At 41.0% G+C, this 22775-nt stretch overlaps 3 protein-coding genes across 8 annotated transcripts in view; 1 reads left to right on the top strand and 2 right to left on the bottom strand.

Moving 5' to 3' along the window:
• Positions 1 to 3040, top strand: part of KCNT1 (potassium sodium-activated channel subfamily T member 1) — a 43807-nt gene extending 40767 nt beyond the window's left edge. For all 6 annotated transcript variants that reach the window (XM_025172228.2, XM_025172242.2, XM_025172237.2 and 3 more), the window contains one exon: positions 855 to 3040. In XM_025172228.2, the coding sequence (XP_025027996.1) occupies positions 855 to 966 (112 nt within the window). In that variant the 3' untranslated portion in view covers positions 967 to 3040. The remainder of the gene's footprint in view (positions 1 to 854) is intronic.
• Positions 2223 to 10272, bottom strand: LOC112541700 (uncharacterized). Its single transcript, XM_088147266.1, has 5 exons — positions 10119 to 10272; positions 8314 to 9177; positions 7053 to 7610; positions 4275 to 4702; positions 2223 to 2312 (listed from the first exon to the last, which is right to left on the bottom strand). Exons 1-5 carry the CDS (start codon positions 10270 to 10272, stop codon positions 2223 to 2225), a joined length of 2094 nt encoding a protein of 697 aa, XP_088003392.1.
• A 3065-nt stretch (positions 10273 to 13337) lies between these two features.
• On the bottom strand, positions 13338 to 18538 carry LOC112541699 (uncharacterized). The gene is made up of 5 exons (XM_088147265.1): positions 18532 to 18538; positions 17573 to 17734; positions 16157 to 16684; positions 15657 to 15836; positions 13338 to 15242 (listed from the first exon to the last, which is right to left on the bottom strand). Exons 1-5 carry the CDS (start codon positions 18536 to 18538, stop codon positions 13813 to 13815), a joined length of 2307 nt encoding a protein of 768 aa, XP_088003391.1. The 3' UTR covers positions 13338 to 13812.
• Between the last annotated feature and the right edge of the window lie 4237 nt (positions 18539 to 22775).

Below are 22775 nucleotides of genomic sequence, written 5' to 3'. Positions count from 1 at the left end.
AAGGTTTAGAATGTCTCTTTTTCCAAGGGGCCAGCTTTAATTAAGGATAGACGATCGTTCTTTAATGTTCACATTTTTAAAACTGGGATTTAATCCTTTTCCACACTGATTTAATTTGTTTATAACCTTAGATGAACCCATGTGAAGTTTTTTTCCCATGCATTGGTTCCTACTATTCATAAATTCTTTGCCACTCTTCTACAAGAATATATGTCTTCTTGTACCCTGTTTTCCCAAATGCATGCAATTTTCCTGAATTTGTTGTTACTGTTGTTGCTGTTCATTTTAAACCGTAATTGTGCTACAAAAATCCAAAAGTATACTGAAGTCATTGCATACCGGCTCACATATTTCAGAAAGCAAAAATGTGAGAGGTTCCTGTGACAACACACACCTTACTGATTTCTCGTCCACCCCTAGCTTGAATTCCCAAATGCTGGCCAGCATCAAGGTTAAAAAGCTTCCTAATGTAATGGAGGAACTTGGTGATTTTGAATTCAAAATCCTCCATCAAAGCAATTTCCCAGTCTTTTTTTTTATGCTGGACCATTTAGGTCATCTGTGAAAGCTTTAGAAAATCACTGTGTGAGTCAGTAGCATTGTGCCCACAGATGCTTTGGCATGTGTGATCACCACCCAGGTGCTTTCAGTGAGACCTCAAAATTAAATTATAGCCCTTTTATTGATGCTTTTTAATCCCATGAAGTCTCACAAGATGTTGGCTGCCTTGGGTGAGAGAGGTTCCTGAACCATGGATCATCCAGGTCAGCACTGAAGAACCTTGATGCTACCAACCACATCAAGAGAGTAAACTGAGCAGTTCAGCCATAGGCAACATCTTCCTTTCTCCCCAGGTATTTAATACGGCCTGACCCCCTAGCACATGTGGAAAATGAAGGTCACAGTCGAAAGAGCAGCTGTAGTAAGAATCCGAACCCCGAAACTCGAGATGAGACACAGCTCTGAGCTGCTCCCTCTTCCTGCACGGAATACATCTCCTTGTTCATGCATGGAACTACATCACAATTATCAATAAACTTAGCAGAAGGGGAAGAAGGATGACATCCACTGGACTTTGCCTTGAGCAGGTTAAAAAGATGACTGTTCAGCTGGACCCTGGATTCAGGATCTGCACAGCTGATATGAATGACCCCGTTCCCGGTCTGGTTCTGGGTTCTTCTCCAAAAGGCCTCCAAGTGGCTGGAGTAGTCTAGAACAAAAGAGAACTCAGCTCCTCTTGTTGATGGACGATTCGTACGCCACTTGGTTTTAACCTTTTCTATTGTTATTTCAGAGGGATTGTTGGGGTGGGGGAAAACAATTAAAAATGTACCACAAGTTGTGAAAATGTCTTCATTGGCATAAACCACAGGGGCTTGCATGTGACTCCTGTGACATAGTAGAAGCCTCATCCATCTGGTTCAGAAGCAAGACCAAGCTCAGCAAAGCAGAAGAATGACAAGACTTAGAGCCTCTGTTCACACAGCACAGTTCACGAGGTCAGTGGCAAAACGAAGTGGCGGCATTCACATGGCACGATAGGTTTGGTTCATTTCATTTTTCGGTAATATGTCCCCATGTGCACATGGAGCCCACCTGGTGACTTTATGATTCATAAAGTCTCATGCAACCTCAGTTAAATGAATTAGTTCAATAACCAGGTTAAGTGTGTTGTATGAACACAGCTGTGGTTTGCTGAATTATTTTTCTTTCAACTGATTGATATGTGGGTGTGTTGTCGTGTTGCACCTTCCTTTCAAAGGTAGTCGGGTAGACCCAAACTCAGTAAAGACCCACTGACCATTTTAGGAGGCTCAAACATCTGCTCAGGGAATCCCATCCAATCTCTGAAATAAAAAGTTGGTGGGTGGATGAGACATCAAGGGCACACAACAGACCTTTCCAAGAGGGCATCCCCATTCAGGTGGGGGAATTTCAACTTCAAGAATGGTCAGTAATGGAACCAAGGAGAAGGAATTATGAAAAGTTCAAGACATCTGACAGACTCAAAGCTCCTAAAAACGTAAGGGAATTGCCTTATCCTAGTCCAGTCAGATTCACCATGCTTACAGTTGCATCAAAATTGGAATTGCCACAAGACAACTGGAAATCCTTGGCATTGGTTTGCTCCCCTGTTGTACAACCCATAATTATTAAGTGAAAATTAGTTGGCTTCGCAGAACATTGTCCTCAAATCATATTGGCTGGGTTCACCTACTGCCCTAGGACAAAACCAAACGAATGTCATATGTGAACAAGATCTCGAAATGTGAAGAGGGGCTCTCGCTCCGCTTGGTAATGAAGCCCTCACTCTATTAGAAAGAATGTTGTTGAATGGGGCATTTTATACAGAACACTGGTCTGTGAAACAGAGGGTAGGGAATCTATTTGAAGATCTTCTGGTGGCCAAATTCAAAATGTTGGATGTGTTTCTGTAAGTAGAGATACCAAATTTTTCCATGCTCTGAGTTGGGACTACACCAGTTTTCTGTGATATGTGTAGGAAAAAAAAATGTATTGCATGGCACAGGCTGAATGATGTCAGGAGTTGTGTGTCTACATTATTGTGGTGACCCTAAGAAAAGGTAAGGAAAAAACGGCTGTAATCCCTGACGTACAATAATTTATTTGGATGTAATTCAATAATGTTTTGTTTTCTTTCTGAGCAAAACTGAAGGCAGTTATGGACCATGTCAGGATAAAAGTGGGTAGAGCTCACTCAGGGCTAGATAAAAATGTCAGATCTTACCTCTCACTCCTGGATGTCTAAAGCTGGCTACATGGAATTTGTTCTTCTCGGCCGTTGATTTCTCTTTTTAAGGGACCAACATGACTACCAAAATTCAAGCTCATTGTCCCTCCCTCCATTTTATAAAATGGCATCTTAAATAAGGTAGTACATCTCTACCCAACGTTTTCCTTCCCTTCCTTCTGTCTTTATATGAAACTACTTCTACTGTGTAAATTTACATCTTAATGAGGTAAAAAAAGGGGAAAACATGTTTCAGTACAGTTAATGGATCAGAGCGTTTAGTTTTTCTATTCCTTTTGAATTAACAACCTATGTAAAATAAATACTTTATTTTTATAGTATTCCTGCCAACTGGATGTTCCTAAAATGAAGAATATTTATTTACAATGTGCTCGGTTAAAGAGCTTCTTTTGGAAGCTGTTTCACTGAACCAAGTGATTTGATCCCTAATGATGTAAGGTTTTCAGCATCCACAGAAAAAGTATTTATATTGTATTTAAGCAAGCTTGACTTCAGTATGTACCCCTCTTTCAGAAATGGAATTTCTTGGCCCTAAATATATTTTTTTTTCATCTAAAGACTTTTTTATTTGTTTGAACAACTGCTGCAACAAAAGCAAATGGCAATAAAAAAGAAAAAAAAGTCAACATTATTTTTTGAAGAGTTGCTGTCTACATTGTAATTACCTAAATATTTTCATTCTTCATTTTTTGAATGTAGTTCTGGAAAGCTTGGAATTAATAGAATACTATATTTTGTCTTTAAAAAAGAAATCCTTAACTTTTTTTTTTTTAAGGCCTGTATAAAAACAGAAGAGAATATGGTGGTGCTTTGAATAATTTTTTTTTTTTTGGTCCAATATTCCTCTAAAATGGAGTCTGAAATATAATGGAAGAAAATGTTTTTGGTCAAAAGTGCTATTTGGTAATTGAATGACTTTACAGGAATTAAAGGCTCTGCAGATAACTTAAAAGATGGGAACTAAATGAAACATCTTAAAAACAAATAACATCAATATTAATCCAAAGCTTGCTAGAACTCATTTTGAAAACTGAGCTGGGACAGTCCTATCATTCACTGGGTGAGGCAGCTATCTCATGCAGGTTATTTGCCCATAAATGTTTAGGGCCGCTCCCTTTCCAATCACAGAAGAAATTAGAGCTTTTTGATCTTCAACCAAACCTTTATTCAAGCAGAAATACAAAGCAGATTGGGGAGCAAACCAACTAAGGTTTGAACAGCCTCTTTCTAATCTTTCCTGAGAGGTGTTTATTGGGTTAGTGACCCATCACCTTGAACTTGGTTTGGCCTCCTCCTCAACTGGAAGGGGAAAATCAATCTGGTACATCTTTTGAACCAAAGGGCAAATGGATGTGATGCTTGGAGTCTTTTGACTGATACGTCTTGAAGTGTCTGAGAAGGTGACTTTACTGGACCTCGTGATGGAGACAGGCAACTCCTGCAAAGATGGATTTGTGCCTGTTCTGAAAAAGTAACCACTAGCATTGGAAGATAGGCTCACCACATCCTTTTCACCTTCCTCTGAAGATTGCTCCGTGCCCACTACAATAGTCTCCAACAGTGATTCCGGATACTGGGTTTCTTCACTCAAGCCTCTGATACCCATCCTATTTGGAGGCAATAGGTCCACCGAGTGATCAGTGACGGCCACGGGTGTTGTTTCTCGAATCTGCAGGAAATCCATTCCCTGGTTCTGATTCTTCAGTGTTGGCTCTGTTGCGGTCATCTCAACAAATGAGGCGGCTGTGTTGAGTGTTGTGCTGACCAGTGGAGAAGGATATTCATAAATGGAATCAATATCCCCTGCGTGATTAGTTAGGGCAGAGGTGGGTTGATAGCCTGGGAAACAAGCAGCTAACCAACGTTCTTCTGATAGCGTCTTTGCAACATTGTGTGGAACACCCAGAAAAGTTAGGGCAACTTTACTTTCTGCAAAATCAAGGGGGAAAGCACATTAAGATTATTGCTTTTGCCCAACAATATTTCAAAGAGGATCATTGCTTTTTGCGGGGTAAAGATCTTGCCTTCCTCCAGATGTTGCTAACTATAGCAGCCATCATTCCTCACTCTTGGCCTTATTGGCTGGGGCAGTTAGGCGTTGTAGTTTTCTGAGTTTGAAAAATGGTTTTCAACCTTAACGGCAACCATTTTGGGTCTTTTTCTTCTTTGTTCACAAAGAAGAAAAGAAAAATGTTATGGCACTGTGGGATGAAGTCACATCACTTATCTTATTTTACCAGATATTATCAGAGGACAGTAGAACGATGCTACTTGTCAATGATAAACAGACAAAGAAAGGAACAATCAAAGGAGGATAATATATTGGCAACTAAAGACTTGTATTACCACTATTGGTTGCAGTAGTTGCAGGACAAGAAGAGATGCAAGAAGATCAGCAGAAGGGACACAGCTAGAGTTGTTTATTTATGGGAGTTAGTAATCACTCAGGTAGGTCTATAGACAATGTATAAAATCCAAAATTAGTTTTTGTCCTTTCTTTGCTATTTTTGGAGCCTTTGGGGCAACTATAATGAAACAGAGATGTTAAACCTATCCGAGATTTGATGCATATATATTTTTTTAAAAATAGCAAAAATAAATTGCACTCACATCATGACATAATTTGAGGTTGAGTGCTAGAACTGTAATTATTGGGAAGGGGGGGTTCTGTGGGATGCATCTTAAAAAAATATCTGCTCAAGACATTAAAAAATGTTAACACTCATTTGCGGTATTCATGCAATATGCTTAACCAGGTTGGGTGAAGAACCAGCCATTTGCAAAAAAGGAAAAGATGGTTAGTTTTAACTTGATTAGGGATTTGGGTTATATCAGAGAATATTTGGCCACCCAACCCATCTGGGTTCATAGTATTTGTGAACTGAGAAAAATGGGTTAAACTGGTAACCACGTTATTTGCATTGCGGGAACACAGTTGGTATGTTACCTTTAAGGTGGACTGCATCAGTAGAGGACCATTGGGTACTGGCATCTAGAAATGTCCTGGAGCATCTTGGGACAACGCCTGGTTGAGCAAGTCTCCTTTGGTTTATGGAACATGGAACAGACCCTTCCCAGCCACAGTTTTGGCATTTCCAGATCCTGCTTAGAGTGGACCCATTTCTGGTAAAAGAAGTGACTGGGTCTTCTTGCCTGCTCCTGGATTTCCTGTGGGTGAGAATCATTTCTCCAGCTAGTGGAGTTTTATCTAAATATGGACATGATCGTGCTCTTTTCCCAGGATGAGTAACAGAGAACCACTCAGGACAGGGTTCCTTCAAGTAGTGAAACTTCTTAGCTTCTGGCTGGCTGGATATGCTAGAAAGGGATGGGGTGGTTGTCACCTCGTGGGTTGGATGTGGACACAAGTGCTTCCATCTCTGGCTTTTATTGGGTTTGCTTGCAAAGGACAGATAAAGATCTGGCCTCCTTGGATCCTTTCCCCCAGTCCAACTTGCTTGCCATGGCCTCACATCAGAGCCTGTGTGGTTTTCAGGAGATGTGAAGCCAGCTTGGGAGTGATGATGGGGTTGTCCATGGTTGTCCCTCTTTCTCCTCGACCAACAGGGAGAAGCCTGGATGTGACTTCTGCTCTGATGAGACTCATTCATCTTGGGAGGAGACTTACAAGAAGTGGCTCTGTTTTGCTTGATCTTCATGGCACTTCCGTCAGGGAAATCTATATGGACTAGTGCCTGCAGAGGCGGGGTGTCCCTAAGGTGAATCTTTGGGTGCAAAGTTTGTCCATACATCTGGGTGTCCACTTGCTGTCCCAGCCCTGGAATAAATAATAGCATGGTATGGAAAAGCAGAGCCTGTGACATTGCCCCAGATGATGTTCTAAATTATGTTTTAGCCATTTCTTTGCTGGGTTATGGAGAATTCTGATGGGTTCTACTGCATCATGCTTTTCTCCCGCATCTGGAACTAGACACGTCCATATCCGTTGCATAGCACTGAGCACAAATCAGTCCTGGTATATTCCAGACCATGAAAACCAGGTCTGGCCTATTGCCAACAATTTGGTTGTGACAAGGCAGGGCTCAACCAGCGCTTTTTGTGGGGGTATGTGCCATTTGTATAATGATTAGCACTTTCGCCTGAATACTGGAAATGTAAATGATTTAGGCAGGGGTTGAACAATATGATCTCCGAGATACCTTCCAACCCTTCCATTCTATGATTCTATGAACCCAACTTCTTCTGTTCTTTCTGTTTGGAGAAAATCTGCCAGGAAAGTGTGTGTAATTTTTGATTTTTTTGCAATTGAGTCACTCACCTGATTGCTTCCTCTCTATCTGATCCATAGCTGTGGGTAGGACACAGGAACCATTTAACCCATGCATGCATTTGGTGCAATGTTGCTCTTGATTGCCACCATCCCCAGAGACCTCAGTCACCCTCTCAGTGTTTTCCCTGGGAGCTTGACAGCAGGGCTGGCTGAAGACTGGACATCTTGCTTTATTTCCTTTCTCACAGAGAGTCACAATGCTTCGACCCATTGCATCCAAGGATAAATAGGCAACCAGCGGTCTCTGGAATCTCACCTGCTCCGTGTAGCAAATTTGGGAAGCACAGCCCAACTGCCCACAGCAGGTTCCTCTCTCAATGTGGCCCCCTTCAAAAGCCATGGCTGAGCTCTGTGCAACCGGAAGGCTGCAAAGGATCTGGGAGTCCCTCTCAGAAGACTTCTCTTCTTCATTCGCGGAAGGTTTTACCCAGTTGCTCGAAAAAGTCTTTTCATGCTTTGGCTGGTTTGCAGAGCGTGGGCAACTGCAGCATTTCGGGAGGCAATAACAGCAGAACAGACCTGCAGTTAAACCAAGGAAAAACCCTCCTGCACAGACAAAAAAGAAAACAGAAAAAGCAAATGCTTAGGGGCTAATTAATACATTGGTGTGTCTGTGCTTTCTTTATGTCTCTACTGAGCAACATTAAGCACATCATGGATAGAGAACTTGGATGTTGGGTTATCACTCCCATCAGTCTCAGCTAGGGTAACCAACACAGATAATCTTCATTTACCGACCACAATTGGAACTGGCAACTCAGTTGTTAAGCAAAGCAGCCGCTAAGTAAAACCATGACTGTGCTTATGATCTTACTTCAGCTTTGCTTTACAGATCTGCAAAGGTTGTAAATGCAAGGATTTGTCATAAAGTTACTTTTTCATCTCCGTTGTAACTGAATGGTCACTAAACAAGGCAGTCACTAAACGAGGACTACTTGTAATCAGAAGGATGGGAGTGGTGGGTCAAAACCTCTGGCATATGCCCAGCTGCTCTACCCATTAAATCACACTGGCTTTCTGTCTCTAGAAATCTGGAGAAAACTAGTTGTGAATGATACTTGGGAAATACTTCCCCAAATGGTACCCCATAATCTCTACCCGCTGGTCATGGGAATTTGAAAGTTCAAAGCATCAGGAGATTGCCTACCCTCAGGCTGGATTAATCAATGGAAAGCATTGCAATCAGCCCATGTAAATCAGATTTATCACTAGTTAAATGAACTTTATGTGCATATTCTGAATGCATTACCTAGCAAACTATAGATCAGCTTGACGTTTCCTGAATTTGAGGGTAGAAAGTTGATGGTTGAGAACAGAGAGGAAGACAAATCACTAGAGGGTGATGAAGTACATCCCAGAAGCTTGCTTCTTGTCACTGGGTGTCCTGCAAGAAAGGGAGGTCTTTTGCAAGTGACCCCAGCAGGCGATTGGATTTTAGCCTGCATTAATTCCATAGAGTGGATCAGCTGACAGTTGCAAACCCAGGGATTTCTGTGAAGAAACAGGAAAGTGATGGAATTAGGGAGACCTGGCAAGGTGGTCAGTCTGTTCTGGAATAACAAGAGATACTTGAGTGCTTGCAACGGTTGGAAGGCTTCATCGTTGATGAAGAGGATTTTATTACTTGATAAATCCAGCTTGGTCAATGAAAACAAACCAAAAAAAGCATCCATGGGGAGATATTGAATCATATTGGAGGAGACCACCAGTTCGTCAAGCTTGTTTAAGTTCTCAAATGTCCTTGGGGGAAGGTATGTGATTCTGTTAATGGCAAGGAAGAGTTTGCTGAGTCCTGGCATTTCCAAGAACCACGTCCTCCTCAAAATGTCCAAGCTGTTGTTGGTTAGAATCAACTCTTCGAGATACAGAAGACCTGAGAAAGCCAGGGGCTCAACTGTGCAACTGAGCAGTTGGTTGTTGCTGAGATCCAGAATCTTCAGGTAGTTGACATAAGGTATAAAAAAGGTGAGGTCAGCCAATGAGGAGACTACGAATCCAGTGATTGACAAGAAATGAAGATTGGTGAAATTACTGAAAGCCAGAGGAGGTATCTCACTAAGGTTCCCTTGCCGTAGAAGGATCTGCTGGGTGGAACTTGGCAAGGCTATTAAGACTGGAAATGGTGGAGAGGGAAAACAGGAGACATTTAGAATGAAAATAACAAGTGTGGGGTGGGGGAATAATGTTTTGATTTCTGAAAACATCTGGGGAGAGATGCACATTCTGCAATATAAAATGAAGTTGTTGGGAAGGGGAGCAGAAGGAACTAAATCTAGATTCCTCCCACTCTAGAATGACGCTTATACATGCTGCTGTTTGTAGTAACAATTCCAAAAGGGAGTATCAATTATGCACACCAAAACTGCCAACCTCAGCAAATTGGCTAATGATTAAATCTGACGTACGCTGAATGGAACTAACTTTGGAACCAACTCTGATACTAACTCACAGCATTCTAACCTAGATTTGCTCAGAATGGTGTTCCTTTTCTCCAAATGGGTGAGTGGACGTTACGGTGATTCTGGGAGACTGGTTTATCAGTCTTTTAACCAATAAATAAAATGTACTACATTCGTTGCAGGGTTTGGGTGTGGGTGTGCATAACTTGTTCTAATTCTCTTGTAGTAATTGATTTTCCCAAGTGGATAAACACTGGCAAAGGTGAAGCAACTCTATTCAGCAGATCCTGATAAAATCATAAGGAAACTTGTCCTCCTTTCATTATCAAAGGATGTTTTTTTTTCAGCTGATGGAACTCCAGCACTTACTAAGTCTTATATAAGTATTGCTTTTTCATTGCATAGTCCTGTCATCAAAAACCAGTCTCACTGCATTCAGTAGGGCTTAATTGACAGTAGTTTGGCAAGAATAGTGAATTCAAACTGTTGCCTGAACTTGTTTAATCGGGCCTAAGTGGCCATTCCTAGATGCCTCTAACCAGAAACTCTTACATATGTACTACCACTATGGCATGATAATAGGCCCTAAGTTATCTGTTGATGGCAACAGCGGGATGAGAAAGTAACAGCCAAAAGGTGCACTGGAGATACTCACCATCTTGGAGTGAAGAAACCTCCTCGCATTCAACCGCATATATGGAGCAGAGACGGCAAATGGGAGGGCATGGCAGAACGGTGCCCAAAGAAAGGAACCACAGAGTCACAAATGTGGCAATACCTGCTGAATTCAAAAACAAAGAGGCCACCATCTCCCTTGGAATGTCATCAGCTCCAGGACTGAAAAGGAACTGCAAGGTCAAATCTCCATATGTGACCTCCAATCTGATCTCTTCCTACCTGCCAGAATCCTAAACGGGGAGAAAATATTTTATCCAGGCATGGCCTGGGTTACTTTTGCAGCATGTACAGCGAGAATGGGGTAGTAAATAGTATGAGTTCATCTTTCAGGGGGTTGAATTTCTGTTTTGCAAGATTCTGTGAGTGTGTATGTACGTGCACTGCATGTAACCCCTAGGTGGTAGGATGCAAGCCATAGGATGTTGACTTGCAAGGTAGATTAGAGATCCTAGCTTGCATAGAATAGTGTGAGCATACTTTCAGTAAACCTGGGCTTTGGTTTTCCTTTTTACATATTGGCCAAAATGTGCCCAAATTCAATGGTATTGTCCTTGCCATTTGCAAGGAATAGTGAATACATCACAAGTATGATTAAAGTGGTAACCTTTAGTGGTAACCTAAAAGGTGTTATGTGTTGATTGCTCAATCAATGATCGTGACTTTGAATATAAGAGGAACAAATAGTAAAGCTCTTGGAGGAACAAATGGAAGAAATTAAAATAGATATGTTATGAATCTAAGAAAAAAGAGGCAAATGTAATAGACATGTGGTCTGATCTTCTGGAGTGGAATTGCTGAATATTTGCAGGGAAGTGAAGATATAGGCTTGATTATAAATGAATGGGCTAAAATGGAGGTGAAAAAGTATGAGCTGGGGTTGTTGTGAATGCCTACGAAAATAGGAATCCATAGGTTGATGATACTGGAAGAACCAGAGTTGAATTCTGGGGAGCAGAGTTGTATAGTGAGACGGGCGGCGTATATAAATTTGAAAAATAAATAAATAAACATGGAACAAGATGATAATAAGCAAAATTTGGGGAATCCAGGGCAACGTTAGGCCAGGCAAGGGAACTACAGACTAGGTTTTTTACTTTTCAGCAAATCATCAAGTATGAATATGGGGAAGAAATTTGTTGCATGCTTTGTTGATTTAGAGAAAGTGTGCAAAGTGAATAGATTTGAATTATGGAACTTTTGTGCAAATATGGAGTTGAAGGTCGGTTGCTGAATGTGATACAAGTGGCTTATTATGGAAGCAGAGCGTGCATGAGAATAAATGAACTGCTCAGAAAATGGTTCAGCGTTGAACAGGAAGCAGAAGAAGATTATGTGATGCTCCTTTGGAGATTTAATGTATTTTGGGTTAAATGTATGCGAAATGCTTGGGGTGACCTTAGAGGTGTGTTGTTAAGGATGTGGATGTATGGGTACTTCTGTATGCAGATGATGCCATGTTATGGGTTGCAGAAAATCAATGACTGTATGATGGTAGAAGGCATGAAGATCTGAAAACGAATGTATCAAAGATCACAGTTGTTGAGTTTGACAGGGAAAACTGAGTGATCTGGAGATATTCATAAATGGTGAAAAACCAGAGCGAGTAGATGAATTGTCTCCTCTGATAGAACGTTCATTAAGGGTGGAAAAATGGATAGGGAAATCTTAAGGTGTGCAAATGCTGTTAGAAGGATACTGTGACCTGTTGTGAGGAATGGATGTTTATTCAAAGAGGTAAAAATAGCTATGTATAAGAACACGTATCTGGCCACTACAAAAGCCCTACTATATTGCTTTTATTATAAGCAAGTAATGGATGTTTCTAAAAAATAAGGGCACTCAACGAAATAAAAACAGATGAAAAAAATAAAAATACAATTCTGTACACATACATCCCCCCACCCCCCCACCAAGCTGTTGGTTATTATAACTCATATGGAGGAAATCCATCCAGCTTCCTTCACTCTTTTCAAGTAATATTGAGAGAGGTGTGAGGCTGATTTTTCAGATAATAATTCAACAAATAAGAAAGTAACTTGCCATTCCTTTGAGGAGTTCTCTTGAGCACGTCCATGAGGGATGTCAGGTTTGCTGGACCAAGAACAGCTATCAGTTGCCCAACTTTTCTTGCTGTCAGTGGCTTACTCACCCAGATGAGTGCAGTACAGCTGAAAGTTTTGCTGAATAAATACTCATATTAGAGGTATTCGAGATAATGGAGCTTGTTTAGACACTGAATTCAATGGGACTTAAGGAGGACTTGAATAACCTGTTTTTACTTGTACCATGAAAACATAGTTTGGTAAACTCTGGTTTACTGAATAAACCACAGTGTCTGGATTCACACCACACCATAAACCCAACTTTTTTATAAAAAAAATCATACACTTTTTGGTTTGAAAGATGTCTTTTGAGTTATGCATGCAGTGACTTGACTGAATCCCGAGGTACAAACCTCCCCAAGATTTGCAGGACTAAAGAAGACCAGAGTCCTAAACTGTATGCCCATTCTTTTGTTTTAGGATGAGACAAGTTGAGAAGAAAATATTCAGCCAAGTTTTTAAAACTATCTGAGGCAGGAATTAGAATGCAGTCAGTATACATTATGTGTCCCTTGCTATTTTTATTCAGCTTGAAAGAGCTGTGGTCTTGCAGATATTTTAAAATAAATGATACATTTTAATAGCCATGCTTCATTACAGAAGCATGCAAACAGAATGGATCAGACATCTTCCTCGCAGAACATTCACTCAACCAGTACGTGTGACTAAACTATCAAATAGCTGAGTTATCTTGTCTCCTGAGTTCACAGCAAAGCAAATTGGATCATCTGCATCGCAGCTGGGAACAGAGAATTGGTCCTTATTACAAGAGAATATCTGCAAAGTGGGTTTCTGTGATCAAGAAGTTCTAGTACACCTCAACTGCAACATGTCAGTTATCAAACAAAATCAAATTAGCTACCAACTTTATCATTAGGATTTCACCATGGGTGCTGAGGAGAGCTTTCATGATTGCCAACAATACTGTGTATGTGTACACTGAATCATCAACACACCTAAAATGATGGCAATTTCAAGCTAGTCCATCCTTCTTTCCCCCCAATAAGTTCCCACTGCAATTGACCAGCTGGATAAACCACCATCCCCATAATTCAGTAATGCAAGGGGAAGGCTGCTCTGCCCCCTAACATATTTTGATCATTTGTCTTCATAACAGCCTTCCCCAACCTGGTGAGAGGCCTTGGGACTTCAGATCCCTTTGGCCCAACAGCTGGAAATATTGAGGCTTCACTGAAGTGCCAAGTTGAGGGAAGGCTAATCTCCATTATGAGTGGACCAAACCTCAGTCTCCGTTCTCAAGATAATTTTGAAAGGATGCACAGTAGAGTGGAAGTTTTCCAGAGGGAGAAGGACCAGTGAATTCTCATTAAAGGTGCATATCGGTGCTCAGCACGACCCTCCTCACCTTCAGAACATAGCTTCAGAATATACCAAAGGCATTCTAGAATGTCATTGTGAGGAATTGTATATGTTCCTTCCCAAGTCTTTTCTTTTTATTTGGTGAATCTTCAGAGGAGATTGTTCTTCTAGGAATGACAACCCAGCCAATTTTTGCCAGTCCTCTTTGTGGTCTAAATTTTGGAGCCTTGCGTTGAAGACCAATGTGATCTACTTGGATTTGGTGGGCGGCTGGAGAAAAGCACAGCTCTGGTGTGTCTGTTTCCATCGCTCCCGAGTCCACCGGCCCCGATTCTCCACCACCTCATGCAGCAGGTTGATGTACTTACATTCCTTATTTGCCAGCAACACATTGTCATCCTCATATGGTGAACTTGTGAAAGAAGTTCTTGAGGGAGGGGACATGTTGGCTTTCTGGAGGATTCTGGACTGAGACAACACAGGCTTTGAAAGTTGTTTGTTTTTTACCCTTGTGGACAGTTTGGCGGCTTTGATACCAGTCAGAGCTGTCCCTATACATTCTGGAGCAACTGCTTGTGTTAATTCGTTCTGAAGAACAAATTCTGGGAGGTTGGCTGGTTTTCCTTTGAAGTCGAGCTTCGCTCTATCATTGTAGGCTTGGCTAGTCTTGCTTTGCAATCTATGTAAATCATATTGCCCTTGTATTTTTTTGTCCAAATCCATTTCCCCTGTACCTGTTGCCTTAGCAGTAGATTCTGTATTTGATTCTTTATATAGTGGAGGCTCCATTTCATTGGCTAACTCAGCTTCATGTTTGTTCTCTTGTTCCCCATCAGAGCACAAAGGATGCTCCTTCCTAGGAGATAGATGTAGCCATTCCTGATCAAATTCTGGTTTCTCAGCTTCCAACACCTTGCCACAGTGAAGAGGGGGCAGCAGAAACCATGCTGCAAATGATTCCCTGACACTTAACCCATCGGGTGCTTGGTCCCACACCTTCCTTTCAAAGGGCCATGTCAATGATCGCTTCAAAGCATGGGTCTCATTCTTTGAAGTGACATCCTTTTGAGGCTTGACCTCAATCTGTTCTTCAGGTGCTGTAGTCACACTTAAATATAGGAAAGGTTCAGGATGAACAATGTTTTCTTTTTCAAGATGGGTAGAATCTCCATTATCTTGCATTATTTGGTCTGAGGCTTCAGAAGAAACTCTGGTCCCTGAAATGTCTCTACAGACTTCCATCAGGACAGTGTTTGCCTTGATGTGGCTCTGAGGCTCTACTCCACTGGACTCTTCCAGCTTCTGATAATTCCACAGTCCAGCAGAATGATGCAAGTCCTCTTTTCCAACATGCATTTTGTCATTCTGGGACTGAAAGAGCATTGTTGGCTGCTCCTGATTTTCATCCATGGACTTTTGCTGTCTTTGGTAGAACTCTTTTCTCAGTAAAATAGCTGATGCAGATTTGGCACGGATTTTTAGCATTCTGTTTCCCAAAGCTGTAGCAATCTCTTTGTTTTCACTCTCTTTGGCTGATAGTTGATGTTCTGCAGAATCAACCTGAGTCTTGGGTTCTGTAGTGGTGGGTGGTTCCACGGCTTCCTGGCTTGGCTGGACGCGTTTGCTGGCATATCTCACCATACACATCCCGAACACCAGCAAGATGAAGGAAATAAATGCTGCCAAAAATGAAGGAAAGACAATTAACTCACAAAATCATACGCCCATTCTGAAATGGGTGAGAAGCACTCAGTGGCAAATACTGAATCAGGAAGAGGTCACAGAATATTCTGATCAAGTGCCTAATGCACAAGGGCAAATTTTTAAAAATGGTGCAAGCTAAAATCCAAAGAAATCAAAATTTAAAATAGAATGGCATGTACTTAGAAGTCTAAAGGGAAGCCATTAGAAATAAATATATCTCCTTTAGCTTCTAGAACATCTCTAATATTTTTGTCTAAATTTGTACAGCAGACCAGTGTTAAAGTGGACTTGATCCTGGGTCTTCACAGCCCTAGTCAACATTTTAACCTCTATAGCACCATGGCACTAGGAATAGTTGGAAACTGACTAACAGGAGTACTGAAAAGTACCTAAACAAGCCAGCACAGCTGGCAGTCCACTTTGGTAGAAGCTGTTCCCCAAAGTTGTTGAGAGGGATTCTGGTGTGCAGTTGAAGTTGGAGACATTCCAGACCTGGATTCCTTTCATGCTTGGTGGACTGTGACATATGACAGAAGTAGCATCTTGGAGCAGTGACATGTTGATCAGCTCTGTAAGAAAAACAACACCCCCCCCCCAAAAAATCAGGGCATTAGATTGTTGAAGATCATGATACATTGGTTGAGTTTGTACATTGTACTAAGCCATGGTCTGTTGAATAAACCACCATTGGCAGAGCTCACCCAATAGGCTGAAAGCAGTTGTGGTTTATGAAGCATAACAGCCCTCAGTCAAAGCCAAATAAAACCCTGTAGTTTTAGCAGAATACAAAAAATATATCTGGGAGCAGGTTGGGGAAGACAAATCAGTAGCTCATTCTACAGTCCTGGATTTTTTCTTTAAAAAAGCAGGCATTTTCCAATGGGTATACCTTGAAGAAATAATACAAAATCCTGATGTTCACAGAAACAGTTCCATGGGTTGCCTCCAAGTTTCATCACCGGCAGTTTTCTCATCCCATCAAACACGTTTCTTGTTAAGCTGGTTAAATTATTGCTGGAAAGGTCGAGTAACGTGAGCTTGGATAAGCTTCTGAAACTCCTACTGGCAATTTCATAGATCTTATTGCTTGCTATATTCAGGGTTGTCAGGTTGGAGAAGCCAGCAAATGTCTCGGATCCGATTTTGGTAATGAGGTTCTGGGCCACGGTGAGGTTTTCTAGTTGGGCTGGTTTGGAAAGCCAAGAAGCTGTCACATAAGTTAAGCTGTTCTGATAGAGGCTAAGTTTAGTGAGGCCCTGGAAAGCATGAAATGCACCAGGATCAATTCTGCTGATGCCACTGTTAGCTAAAGCAAGGCTGGTGACTGATGACAAGGCTGGACTCTTGAAGACGGTTGAGTTGAGAATCCCCAGATTGGTTACAACAAATAGAATGGATGTGAGACCTGTAGGGAAATCTGGAATGGAAACGTTCAATGGTTATTCTAGGGCAATTTTACAGCCAATATATGTTGCTAGACCTGGCAGTTGAGCTACAATAGATTTCCTTGAGCTGGACACCTTCTAAATGTATAGATGTCAACTCTGGAATTGTCAGAATTCTCAGCAATAGCTATCTTGGCTGGAGAAGTCTGGAAGCTGAAGGCTACACTTCTGGAGGAGTATCTTTGCAAGAGTTCAGCCACTGTTTTCAAACTGAGTGGTTTAAGAAACAAAAACACCAACTATTTTTATCTCACTTAGTTTAGTTTGGCAAAAAACCCTGCTCTAGAGATTCAAGGGTTGAGTTGCCTTCAGATCTGTGTTATTTGTGCCATAAAATGCTAAGAGAGAACCAGAGCATTTTTAACATTCTTCCTTCATAACATAAATATTTTTTAAAAGTTTAAAAATGCTCTGAAGCAGTGCAGAAGTGCTTCAATAGAAACAAGGAACAGGTTGAAAAGAGAGAAAATTCCATTCCACTAAAAAGCTAAACCATACCCCTGAAATACTGTTACCGAGCATCTCTCAATGCAACTGCAAATGAGAAGGAAGTGATTCCCTAGTTGCTCAGGTGTTTGGTCTTAAAAGTAACCCCATTATGGCTCCTGAAGTGCCATTTTGACATTGGCCCCAGTTTCTCACCACCATTTTGTACCCACATCAGGTGGGCTCAGTTGAAGGATCTTTCAACTCCAGGAAATAAATCAGCCTCATTATGATCAACCTCATTGTCCTGGAAGGCATCGGTAGCAACCTTGGAGAGCTTGAGACAAGTCTAGCCCCACCTAGAGAAACCTGGGTACTATCCCTACAACACTGCTTAGTATTTTAGACGGACCCACCTTTGGAAGAGGACTCACCATTTGGGATGGAAGAGCAGAAATATTCTTTCTCAAGGACACACTGGAACCTGGAAAGCCGAATGGATGTCCAGAGCAAAGTGAATCCAAGGATCACTAAGAAAACAAGGAGAGGCTGGTTGGTGTCAACCCTGCCTGAATGCACTGGCCGTTCTTTAGACACTGAAACAATTTTCAGTTCAGTTCAGTTGAGCAGATGGCACTAAAAGTGAGCAACAGTGCATATTGCCATTCAAAACAAAACCAATGCTTCTGAAAAGCTTCAGAGGTCTTCTAAAATAGAAAGGGTCTTTGTTTAATTGCAGGAACACTTCATTAAGTTTAACACGTTTTCCATTTTAACCATTCAGATACTTTTGTTAATCAACCTGAATTCTGCTCAAGGAGAAAGGGTGTACATTTAATAGTTTAGCCAGCCATACCTCTCCCCCAAAGTATACCCCTTCATTCCTGGCAGTTTCTCATTTTCCTCTTTCAAAATAGAAATAGCCATTTTTAAATGGCATAAAACGATCAGTTAATGGGCCAGGCCCACTGAATACACTCAATCTTCACTGGCCTCCTTTGGATGTGCTCTTCCCTTAGCTCAATTTCACCCTTCTACATTTATGGGCAGAAAGGGCATATTTCTACAAATCACATTGTTTCCCTTATCCATCCTCTTTAGGGTTGCCATTTATCTGGGATGTATAAGGAATGGCCTTGGGCTTTATAAGGAATGGCCCTTGGAACCAAGCTGATTCAACAATTCAGAAGGACTTTGGGGAATTTGTCCTTCCAATCGAACTAACCTTCAGAATCAGATTGATTCAGTTAGTTGATTCAATTTAAGGCATCTAATAGAATCACTTGATTTTCTGAATGGGACTGTTGATACTTATCCAATCAACCATCCAGATGGAATAGAATGATTCGGGCCTGAGTCAATCCCACCACTAAAGCAAGACTGAACAACTTACATTTCATGTTGGCCGGCTTCTCCTTTTTATCAAGCGAGGACTCAGATTATTGTGCCGCCTCCTTTCTCCATGCATTAAAGAGCTTTTACAAGAGTAGCAGGTTCTGGTCCTTCATAAAACCTCCAAGGCTGTGCCTGCAGCTCCGTTCAGGACCAAGACAAGTTGAAACCTGCTGTGTGTTGATTCCTTCACTTCCGTGGGGTCTTCTCCATCTTCCATGCGGTTGCATGAATGGGTAACGTGAGTTATATCTCCATAGCATTACCATGGAGTTTCCCCATTAGCAGTAAATAAGTTAACCATTTCACAGAAGAATGCTGCTGCTGTTTCTTTGACCACCTTCTGGCCTGACCAGCTGACAATCTCCAGAATTTTAGATCAGGAAAAGATTGGCTTTAGGTGATAACTCTTCCCAGCCCACCTTTCTATAAAATGTGCTCTTCACTTAGCTTAATTTCACCTTTCGGGTTTTGCGGTTATGGTTCATTGCTTTTAAGAATCAATTCCAAACATTTCTGCTAGAGTAATGGCCAAGTCAGGTGGTTGGTTTTCAAAATGTTTTCTTAATTCATATTAAAAATGTGTTAAATCATTCCTTTCCTCTAAAATAATGCTTATAATATTCACGTAAGCTAAAAACAGTTGGATCAGGACTTTGCCAGAATATACACTACAGTTGGGTCTCACGTGTGTTGTATTTTTTCACTGTGGTGTGTCTCTTAGCATCTCCAGTATAAGGTGAGATGGGAACTTTTTCACTAGCATGCTTTTCCACATTAGAAAACTTCCATGGGTGCTAAGCTTAGCTTTTCACTAGTATTTCCTCCGGCAGAAGGAACTCTCTTTTTCACTTGCACTGGGGTCAAATAAGTAATTTTACACTGAAGGCTCAGATTAGACATCTATGATACATTCAAGTTTTTCATTCTCATTGCAGTGGGGTTTGCACATGTTGAACTAGCTGAGAATAGCAGCTGCATCTGAAAACACGGTAAGGTTGGTTACTGTTAACCTTGGTTAGTTTTCTGTGGCTTTGCCTGTTCTATGAACTCTGCTTGTTGGTTCATTTTCAACTAGCCCAGTAACCAAGTTAAGTATTGTGCAAATTCAGTCTACTTGCCTGAACCTGTTTGCTGAGTGCAGAAGCAAAGGAAAAAAATGCTTCCAAAAAGTTTACTTTCATTGATGCTGATCTGTCAACAAGCATAGGGTGGCATTGCCACAAACTGATGAATTTTGGACACAATCGGTAGTTAGCAGTTGATACTGAGTCTCATTGGAAAGTGGCTTTCGATCTCTCAGTCTGAACCGTGGTTGCTTAGAATTTATTTCAGACCAAACTTCTTCCTCTTGAGGAAGCTCAGCTGAAGATGGCTTCCATGAGAAACAGGACTGCTTCTTTCTTGGCCCCCGAGCATTATTTCTTTGTAGGACAAGGGTGAGCAACCTGCACTCACAAAAGCTATTTTTCAGCGGTTTAAGGTGTATGCATTGTTGTTTCTGCCCCCCACTGAAGCCTTTGAGGCTTCCCCAAAACATTCAGTGCCATCTCTGGCCAATGAAAGGTGGTCTCCTTCAATCTAGTAATCCTCAAGCTATATTGCAAATCTAGGGGATTTGTATCCTAGCCTTCCATGTAGCTCTCAGGCTGGCTTACAAAAAGCACACATACAATTAAAATCATGCCAATGACATACTAGTAGTGTGTTGATGCATGCAAGTGATCCAGCAAAGGTGCTTTAAAGGGAAGGAAAGACAGCATGCAGCTTCGAAGATGGGTATTCCTGAGTTTGAAACCAAAGTGTTGAGCCAGAAACCCTAAGTGTGCATTGGAGATGGAAAGAGGTGTGTGATCGAAAGCCCGTGGGCATTAAAATCTTCATTCACGTGGAAAGGTGCAAGCAAAGGAGGTCAAAGAACTTTTCAACCACTCATAAAGGGTCCGTTTCATTTGTTCTCCAGCTTGCTACAGGCCCACATTAATCCTGTTAGCAAAAAATCTTTGGCAATGACCATACAAACCTTTGCAGAATAAAGCATGTTTCTAGTAACACATTACACTGAGATATTGCTAATTTGAATAGGAGCACACTTTGCTGGGTTGCAACAAACAGCTTTTCACAGTCCTTGTATTAATGTACTGGAGTCAGTTCTTCACATCTTTATCATAAACCATCTTCCTCCAGAAATACTTAGGATGGCCTAGACCTTATATAAATTAGAAAGTTTGTGTCTTACACATTTTTATTTATCCTTTGTTTTTAAACTCTCTTTGGGAGCCGTCTAGAGAAATCTGTAAAAGGCATAGTGACTTATCTCAAACTACTTACATTCTCAACCTGCTAACTGCCATTTGCCCCATATAAGTAGGTGATAACTGTTTGTTTGAAAAAGAGGAAAGTTCAAGAACCCAGAAGACAAAAATTACCCCCAAATCAGGCTAAAGTCAGAGCAGGGAACTGGATGGGCAGGAAGGGCTACTATGCCCTTGGAAATTTACAGACACTTCAGGAAGTCAAATTGTTCTACCTCTGCTGTAATCTTGGATCCGCACACGATGAACTAGAAGCCAATTCAAAACCAAACGTGAAAAGCATGTTAAGAAATTTTTTTAGATTTCGAAAACCATTTTGATTTTTTGAAAACTTGAACATGGATCTCTTTTCCCAGAGTGCAATAAGGGCTTGCAAAATAGTGGAAGTGAAGTATTTGATATTTTTATTTCTATCAGCTAGGATGAGGACTAAATTTAATGACTTAATTTACAGCATTTTCATTCTGCTCTTCAGCATCTCTGAAGACATGTTTATGAAAATAACTAGATTGGTTTAATGATTTCCTCCCAGAGTTACAGTAAATTCACTTTAAGGTTGTACATCTCTTCTTGGGTGCAAGAATCCTATCTGTCTTTTAAATGGTATGCCAGTGGCCCTATTAAAAAAATAATTGGGCCAGGGCAAAAACCAAATAAATTGTAGTATCACTGCTCTTAACTTTATTTATGGTCTGAGACCAATTTTTAAAAACGTAACAATACAGTGGTAATACAATATAATAAAATATAAAACAATACACTTGCACAGGAAACCCTGAAAGGGAGGTACCAGGTGACTTCTACAATTTTACTGATTTTGCGCTTTCAAATCAGCTTTGACTCCTGGCGACTGCCTGGACACAACTCTGCAGTTTTCTTGCCAAGGTTTTTTGGAAGTGGTTTGCCCTTCCCTTCTTCCTCCCAGGGCTGAGATTGGGACTGGCCCCAAAATCACCCAGCTAGCTTTATCTGTTGGGCAGACCAGAACTCATGGTGTCCTGGCTTCTAGCCTGATGCTTTAATCACTACATGGTTATGGTTAACAATTTGGCAACCTTTTTGGAAACGGCTGAAGCCTGATCTTATAGGAGGAAAGTGATGACCTCCTGCTCAGAACGATTACAATTTCTAACAATTGGCGTTATTAAGTTCTGCCCTCTGTTTAGTATAAAGCGGGCACTCTCACAGTACGTGAGATAAAGATTCAGCTGCAGTATTGAACGTATAGAGATACGGTTTTCATAGGGAATATTGATGCACTGCCACTGAACACCCTAATGGGTAACTCATCAACACAGGCCAGAATGAAAAGTCCTCTATGCGAAATGCGTAAACTGTTTTAAAAGGTCTAACCTTAGAGTTGCAACTCAGTGGCTGTTTCTATAGGAGCTTAAGGAACTAAATTGCCCATGACATGCAGGAACGTAACGAAACACATCTTTAAAGCCTCATGCATAGGTTGACACATGGGGACGTGTATAACCACACACACTACACAAAGATGCATGGAGTAACAAAAATCAGATGATGACCTTTATTTCAGTGCTTCCATAAAATAAATATGTTGTATATCAAACAGTGAGAAATCAAGCATGAAGAGCATGTAACCAAAAAAAAAAAAAATGCTCACAACCACATTGAATACTCTGAATATTTTAGAAATGAAGCCTTATTTACAAGGTAGTCAACTATCAAACAAAATTTACAGTCAATCTATTTAAAATGAACCTCGAGGGAATAGAACCAAGGAAACGGCAACAATGGAAGACCTTCATTCTGATTTTTTCCCCCAGCTTAGTGTTAAATACGCCATTCCTCGCCTTTCTATACAAAATTCTTTTTCCATCCCATTATTATTTTGCTGAGTTCATAAATAATTACACAAGAGTGTGTTTCATCTCTTTCGTTCTTCTCTAGTGTTGGAAGAGCG

Source organism: Python bivittatus, unplaced genomic scaffold (genome assembly GCF_059951505.1).
Source record: "Python bivittatus isolate LINGU-HERP-01145 unplaced genomic scaffold, Pbiv_v1 ctg000160_np1212, whole genome shotgun sequence".
Lineage (NCBI taxonomy): Eukaryota > Metazoa > Chordata > Lepidosauria > Squamata > Pythonidae > Python > Python bivittatus.
The sequence above is the reverse complement of the archived record's forward strand: the minus strand, read 5'-3'. Positions and strand labels throughout refer to the sequence as shown.